The sequence below is a fragment of the Malus domestica genome, chromosome 13 (assembly GCF_042453785.1).
Source record: "Malus domestica chromosome 13, GDT2T_hap1".
NCBI classification, from domain to species: domain Eukaryota; kingdom Viridiplantae; phylum Streptophyta; class Magnoliopsida; order Rosales; family Rosaceae; genus Malus; species Malus domestica.
Genome location: NC_091673.1, coordinates 14270037 through 14277667, shown reverse-complemented (window position 1 = coordinate 14277667; position 7631 = coordinate 14270037). Strand labels below are relative to the sequence as shown.

General features: G+C 39.4%; 1 protein-coding gene across 2 annotated transcripts; it reads left to right on the top strand.

The window, feature by feature from the left end:
- Positions 1-6170, top strand: LOC103424027 (pyruvate, phosphate dikinase, chloroplastic-like). 2 transcript variants are annotated; one of them, XM_008362091.4, is made up of 21 exons: positions 1-174; positions 657-797; positions 1134-1190; positions 1352-1585; positions 1720-1857; positions 1957-2119; positions 2214-2449; positions 2557-2685; positions 2791-2970; positions 3068-3205; positions 3295-3459; positions 3555-3716; positions 3799-3888; positions 3984-4122; positions 4215-4392; positions 4668-4797; positions 4972-5100; positions 5200-5337; positions 5449-5526; positions 5655-5746; positions 5833-6170. In XM_008362091.4, the coding sequence occupies exons 2-21, from the start codon at positions 672-674 to the stop codon at positions 5873-5875; spliced, it is 2745 nt and encodes a 914-aa protein (XP_008360313.3). In that variant the 5' UTR covers positions 1-174; positions 657-671; the 3' UTR covers positions 5876-6170. The 2 variants fall into 2 exon arrangements, with proteins under 2 accessions (XP_008360313.3, XP_017184676.3); XM_017329187.3 differs by having other exon boundaries at positions 40-174; positions 654-797.
- Positions 6171-7631: the final 1461 nt, after the last annotated feature.

Here is a 7631-nt window from a genome sequence, read left to right as displayed (position 1 = left end):
ATTTCTTACATGTCATCACCTACGCGTCGTGTTTGTGGCTTTAAAAGGAGGAATTAACGCTATAATTCATCACACCCTATTACAGTCGCAAGCAAAGCAGGAGTTGTAGCTCAGGTTCTCTTTACAACTTCTGCAGGCAGTTCTCCACTCTTCTTCTGATCCGATCTTCATCAAGTATGTATATGTGCATATTCATTCGAATGAAACTGGATTCTGTTTCACTCTTTTGATACAAAACAAATTTCCTCTTCAAAGATGTTATTGGCACTCCAAGACAGTCAATCATGCACTCGTCCGTAATGAATTTTACCTGGGTGGAGGGGTGCAAGACAAATACTTTGCAGTGTTTATAACAATTCTCTTTTTTTAATCCATTATCATGATTCTATTAAGATTTCAAAACAATTCTCTGTGCGGGAGCTGATCGGCCCTCCAAAATAATCCATCATGCATTTCTCCCTAATGACAAATATCAAGGCCGCATGAGTGCATGATGACTATGTTGCAGTGGTTATAACAATTCCATTTTCAAACCAATTAGTATGATTTCAATTAAAACTATTTTATATTGCTTAGAAGTTGACTAGTACTCATCAATTAAACATTGTTGTATGATTTGTATACATTGGTAATATTTACTTCGGTTTTTCAAGCAGGGAGAGATTGGAAAAATGCCTTCCACTGTGAAAGTAAACGGGACCACGAACCCAAACCTAAAGAAGCATGAGCCAGCACAAAGTCAATCAAACTCCGTTCTGTCCCCAGTTGCAGATCAAGGTGCACCAGCAATCAAAAAGGTACTTATATTGTATCCTTCTGTTGAAAATATAAAAATCCCGCCTCAGATTATTCTAATCCTTGGGACATCTCGGACCTCTCCATCCGTTCATAAATAATTTTGAGTCGGATTCTTTAGTTTTAACTTGGTATTAGAGTGATAATTGGTGACATATATGTCAACGATTGTAAAGTCTCACATCGGAAACCTGGAAAAAAATAATGTAAATAGAGCTTATATTGAGCGGTTCTATTACTAATTATCATGATCATTTTGATTAGTTTTGAACTATGCACAAGCATTTTGTTCAAGGTGCCTCAGTAGTTCCTAAAAGGCTTCTCTTTTGTTTCCACAGCGAGTATTTACTTTCGGAAAAGGAAAGAGTGAAGGCAACAAGGGAATGAAGTCATTGGTAAGTTTTACTTCACTTTCGACATGCTATCAGTATGAGAAATGGAAATGCTAGCATTTTGTACGCCCCGATTTGCAAGAGGAGTTTTACTTTTATCTCAGTCGAACAAATGTCTATGCTACGTAACTGAATTCTGTATTTATCATGCTGATGCATTGTAGTTGGGAGGAAAAGGTGCAAACCTGGCAGAAATGGCTAGCATTGGGCTATCCGTCCCACCTGGACTTACTATATCAGCAGAAGCATGCAGAGATTATCAGCTCAATGGCAAAGACTTACCACAAGGTTTGTGGGAGGAGATATTAGAGGGCTTGGAGAGTGTGGAAAAGGACATTGGTGCTATTCTTGGTGATTCTTCCAAGCCTCTTCTCGTCTCTGTACGCTCTGGTGCCGCGGTAAGAGTTTTTTCTTCTAATTACAGCCTTTATGGCTTCTGTAGTTATTTTAGCAATGGCACAATGGACTACAGTCTGTTTAACAAGAATTAGTTTATGTCGTGCACAAACTGATTTTCACGCTATGTACCTAGGTTTCCATGCCTGGCATGATGGACACTGTCCTCAACCTTGGACTCAATGACAAGGTGGTTGCTGGTTTGTCCGCAAAAAGCGGAGAGCGCTTTGCTTATGACTCGTACAGACGTTTCCTAGACATGTTTGGAGATGTTGTAAGTGGTTTTATTGATGCATTTCACAATGTTCATATGTGAAAAGTTATGATGTTTTTCTCAAGATGTATTCTAAATTCACCCATTTTACTTTTGAAGGTTATGGGAATTCCACACTCATCGTTTGAGGAGAAATTGGAAAAACTAAAAGGTAAAAAAGGAGTTAAGCTTGATACAAAGCTAACAGCTTCTGATCTTAAAGAGCTGGTAGAACAATACAAAAATGTTTATCTCGAAGCAACGGGAGAAAAGTTCCCTTCAGGTACAAATTAAACCGCTGACAACTTCATATTTCCCACTTTTTCGTAGCGCAACTCTGTATGTTTACATGTCCTTGTCCCCATGCATATCCGCAGATCCAAAACAACAGCTTCTCTTGGCAGTTAAAGCAGTGTTTGATTCTTGGGACAGCCAAAGGGCCATTAAATACCGGAGCATCAATCAGATAACTGGTTTGAAGGGAACTGCGGTTAACATTCAATGCATGGTTTTCGGGAACATGGGAAATACTTCAGGGACTGGTGTTCTGTTCACTAGGAATCCAAGCACCGGTGAAAGGAAGCTTTATGGCGAGTTCCTAGTCAATGCTCAGGTTTTTTATACCACTCTATATACCGAACTTCTCTTTCCAAGTCGACAGTAGTATAGACTGTTTTTTGTTAGGGTTATACGAGTAGCTCAAAAATTGGAATTGCATAGGGAGAAGATGTAGTTGCCGGGATCAGGACACCAGAAGACGTGGATGCTATGAAAAATTGCATGCCCGAAGCTTACAAGGAGCTTGTGGAGAACTGTGAAATTCTGGAAAAACATTACAAAGATATGATGGTAAGAGTTATCATTTCCACATATGACCTTCCTATCAGTATTACATTCACATCTTTTGGTTTATTGGAACATATGGTTTTTTTTAAGCATGGGCAACATTTGCAGGACATTGAGTTCACAGTCCAAGAAAATAGGTTGTGGATGTTGCAATGCCGTGTTGGAAAGCGTACTGGTAAAGGAGCGATTAAGATAGCTGTAGACATGGCTAACGAAGGGCTTGTGGATAAGCACACTGCAATCAAGATGGTGGAACCACAGCACCTTGACCAACTTCTTCACCCACAGGTATTTATGCTGATTTCTAAGTCACAAATCATAGGCCGATTTGTATAATGTACCCATGGATATATGACTTCCTCGTGTATAATTTTTTTCTGATTAGTTTGAAAATCCAACTGCTTACAAAGACAAAGTGATCGCCACTGGGTTACCTGCATCTCCAGGAGCAGCAGTAGGACAAGTCGTGTTCACTGCAGAAGATGCTGAATCATGGCATGCACAAGGAAAGAAAGTCATCCTGGTAAGCTAAATGTTCATCTTTTTCTACCGGAAGATGTTGAGCCATGGCCCTGATTCATCATTGAGAATTGTTGTTGTGCATAATTATAGGTAAGGACAGAAACTAGCCCCGAAGATGTTGGGGGTATGCATGCTGCTGCCGGAATCTTGACAGCTCGAGGTGGAATGACATCTCATGCAGCTGTTGTAGCGCGTGGGTGGGGTAAATGTTGTGTTTCTGGCTGCGCTGACATCCGAGTAAATGACAGTGAGAAGGTGGTTATAACAATTTCCCTTGTAAACAATATTTTTTTTCTTTCTGTGAAGTATCAAGTCATGGCATAAATGAGGGTTGTTCATTGATTATACAGCTGGTTTTGATCGGGAAAACGGTGGTCAATGAAGGAGAATGGCTTTCACTCAATGGGTCCACTGGTGAAGTCATATTGGGAAAACAGCCACTTGCTCCTCCGGCTTTGAGTGGCAATTTGGAAACCTTTATGTCTTGGGCTGATAAAGTCAGGCGTCTCAAGGTGACTTATTTTCTTCTGTTTTTCCTTTTCACTGGTATGAGTACTGGTTTCTCTAACAATGTTCATGGTAATGTTGCAACAGGTGATGGCAAATGCTGACACGCCTGAAGATGCAATAACAGCAAGAAATAACGGTGCACAAGGGATTGGACTTTGCAGGACAGAACACATGGTAATTATTTGTTGTTGCTAAAATGTATGGCTGGTTAACAAATAATGTCAGGTTGTAGATCTCTTTTGATATTTCTCATGTTTTTTATGTTTCAGTTCTTTGCTTCGGATGATAGAATAAAGGCGGTAAGAAAAATGATCATGGCAGCTACACTTGAACAGAGGAAGGCAGCATTGGACCTCTTACTACCGTATCAGAGATCCGACTTTGAAGGAATTTTCCGTGCAATGGATGGTATTTTTCGCAAATCTGATTTAAGATTTTGTCAATATTTTGCTTTAACTAGTTTTAGTAGCTTATTTATCACGTGATTTATGAAATTTCAGGTCTTCCAGTAACAATCCGCCTGTTAGACCCTCCACTTCATGAATTTCTTCCAGAAGGTAACTTGGAACAGATTGTCGGCCAACTAACTACACAGACTGGCATGACCGAGGACGAAGTTTTCTCAAGAGTTGAGAAATTATCAGAAGTAAACCCCATGCTTGGTTTCCGCGGCTGCAGGTTCAGTGGCTCTTCATTCTTCACATGGGCTCTCCAATCTAAAGATTTACTCGAATTTTAATTGTTGCGGAAAACATCCTTTAACTGATGAACTTCATTCACTTTAGTAACTTCACATGCATCAATAAACTAGTTACCTATGAATTTAGATCCATGTTATTTGGAACTATGACAAAAGCTTCATATTTCAGTGTCACATGTTTTCACTGCGTGAATGCTTCTATGCATAAATTAGTTGATAAACTTCAAATGAAGAACTTGTAATGTGTCAACAGGCTAGGGATATCGTACCCAGAGCTCACGGAAATGCAGGCGCGTGCAATCTTTCAAGCTGCTGTCACAATGAGCAACCAGGGTGTCAAAGTTTTCCCCGAGATAATGGTTCCCCTTGTCGGAATACCTCAGGCATGATCCTGCATTCATGTTCCTCACTTTCGTTATTTATTTACGATACTGGATTCATAATTTATTTATTTATTTTTTTTGGTAAACATGCTGGATTCATAATTCATTTGTATGGATTTGTGAGAAATGCAAAGTGAGGGAGATTTCATTATGAATCAAATTTTTGCCTTTCAGGAACTGGGACATCAAGTGAGTCTCATTCGCAGTGTCGCAGTGAAAGTGTTCTCTGAGATGGGTACCACCGTGACCTATAAAGTTGGAACTATGATCGAGATCCCTAGAGCTGCTCTGGTTGCAGATGAGGTAAGGCTAAATCGATAGGCTGACTTTGTTATTTCAATGTAGATTAAAAATTATTCATATTCTGCTGAATAATATCATATTTTTCTTTGATCACGGTAGATTGCAAAGGAAGCTGAGTTCTTCTCCTTCGGGACCAATGATCTCACACAAATGACATTTGGGTACAGTAGAGATGATGTGGGCAAGTTTCTACCTATTTACCTCTCCAAAGGCCTTCTTCAAAACGATCCCTTCCAGGTTAGTCGCATATTATGCAAGTCCATGCAGGCTTCATTGCAGATAGCTAGGTTTACCAAAATCCTCTTATAAGGGAGCGAAAAATAATTCAAACCGATTTCTTGACTATAGGTACTTGATCAAAGAGGTGTCGGGCAGCTCATTAAGATGGCCACAGAAGAGGGTCGCGCAGCTAGGCCTAGCTTAAAGGTAACCAGCAATGAAACGATATTAAGCATTCTATCACAGACTAGCGTGATGTCGATGATTCAACATATTACGTTGCTCCATTCTTCTTGTGATGATGATACTATTGGACGGTGATTATGAATAAACAGGTTGGAGTATGTGGAGAGCATGGTGGAGACCCTTCTTCTGTTGCATTTTTCGCAGAGGCCGGACTAGACTATGTTTCGTGTTCTCCATTCAGGTCTTCTTTTTCTTTCATCTATCTAGTTAAGTTTAATAGACTACTTCTATAACCAGATCAAATTTCTGATTCAAATTCTTTGACAGGGTACCTATTGCTAGGCTAGCAGCAGCTCAAGTGGCTCTCTGAGAAAGATTTCATAACTGGGGACTCTGCGCTTGTAAATAAATGCAGTTTACCAGTTTTTCGTTCAAGTCCTTCAACATTAGAATGCAACTAAAGGGGAATTATGTAGTTTTTTTTTCATGTTATTTGTCAAGAACTGGGGAAAATAAAGTAGGCAATGTGTGTAATTCTTCAGCTTCGATCTTTGAAATAAATCATTGTATTATTACAGCAGCTTGTGGCTTTTGGTACAAGTTGCATTGCATACCTCTCTTTGTGCTGATCACATGATATATAAAACATCGGATCCTTCAAACAATTACATATTTCTATGTATATTTAGTAAACGACTACAAGTATAATATGTATAAAGTACATACGATGAATCACTCCACGAAGTATTCAAAAACAATGTTGTATAAACCGCAACCCCACACCCCCCCCCCCCAAAAAAAAAAAAATCTCCTTAGCTGATGCCTTTATCACTTTGTCACTAGATGATGCAGAGTTCTGCATTTCTAAATTTCTGGCCTAGTGAACTTGCAACACATTTCTTTAGGTAGAGATTTAAAATTTTCACAAGCTACAATCTCCAGGAGCTCAAGAGAAGTGAGGCTACACATCCTGTTATCAGGCAAAGACACGAGATCATTGCAGGATTTGATTCTCAGAGACTTCAACCTAGCAAGGGAGGAGGAGGAGGAAGAAGAAGCTTTTGAACTTTCGGAAGCTGCTTTTGCTACTTTCACCATTGACTTGAGGAGCTTGTCAGTGATATTGACCATAATCAGTTCTTCAACTTGTGGAAGCATTGGCATCGACAGCAAACTGGGGGTGTCCATTATTGTCATTTGGTGAGGGAAGGAAACTATAGCAACTGCTGATTCGCCTTACTTCTTGTTCCATTGTCGTAATTTTTTTTCCATCAGTGCTTGCTGCTCAAGAGTGGCAAGTCATAAAGTACAAGCTCTTTCAAGAGGGAAAAAACAATGCTTCTCTTTTCCCATCAACCAAACTAGAAGTGGAAGAACAGTTGGTGCCATTGTTGGTGTGCTCAACGCAACTTAAAGAGTATAGTTTGAGAAACTTCAGAGAAGGTAGTTGATCAATTGGCCTCTTCAAATCGGCAATTTGCAGTCATTCAAACTCACTGTTCCAACCTCATGCTTGGATCCTCCAATCATGAGTTTGAGCGGGAACGTTAAGTGTATAAGTGAATGGTTGAGATTAGGACATGTGTCACTTAATACTACAATAGTATATTAGATTGTTATAACTGTCAGTAGTTAATATAGTTAAGGATTGTATTGTACTGTTGTGAGTATAAAGCTTCACATGAATCATTGTAAACTTGATCATTAAGAAATATAGAATTCCTATTTCTCTGTCCTCTTCTATTCTCTCTCTAAAACTTTGCTTTTGCTTCTACATTTCTTCATATTAACATGGTATCATCGCCGAATAAGCTTCGTTGCAAGCCATTTCCATCCTTAGTTCTTTGCTTCCGCTACCTATTTCTTTCTTCTACGATCTTTCTGTGATTTCTTTTGTGAATTTCTGGGCTGTAATTCTTACCCATTTCTGCCATCTGTTTTCTGCAAGTTCTTGCACACCAAGTGTTTGTTTTAAGTTCTCTGAGAAAGCTGATCAACATGGTTACTGCGAGTCAATTTCTGATCTTGCAATCACCGATCACGGGGTTAATTTCATCCATTTCAACATCTGTTTCAGTCAAGTTGGATGAGACCAACTACCTTCAATGGCACTTTCAGATGCAATT

What these genes read in the sequence shown, in the direction of transcription:
- LOC103424027 (XM_008362091.4), top strand. Translation starts at nt 672, where the DNA reads ATGCCTTCCACTGTGAAAGTAAACGGGACCACGAACCCAAACCTAAAG. An exon ending in AAGGAAAGAAAGTCATCCTG is followed by an intron (nt 3,206 to 3,294) that starts GTAAGCTAAATG and finishes GCATAATTATAG; the next exon opens with GTAAGGACAGAAACTAGCCC. An exon ending in CAGCTAGGCCTAGCTTAAAG is followed by an intron (nt 5,527 to 5,654) that starts GTAACCAGCAAT and finishes ATGAATAAACAG; the next exon opens with GTTGGAGTATGTGGAGAGCA.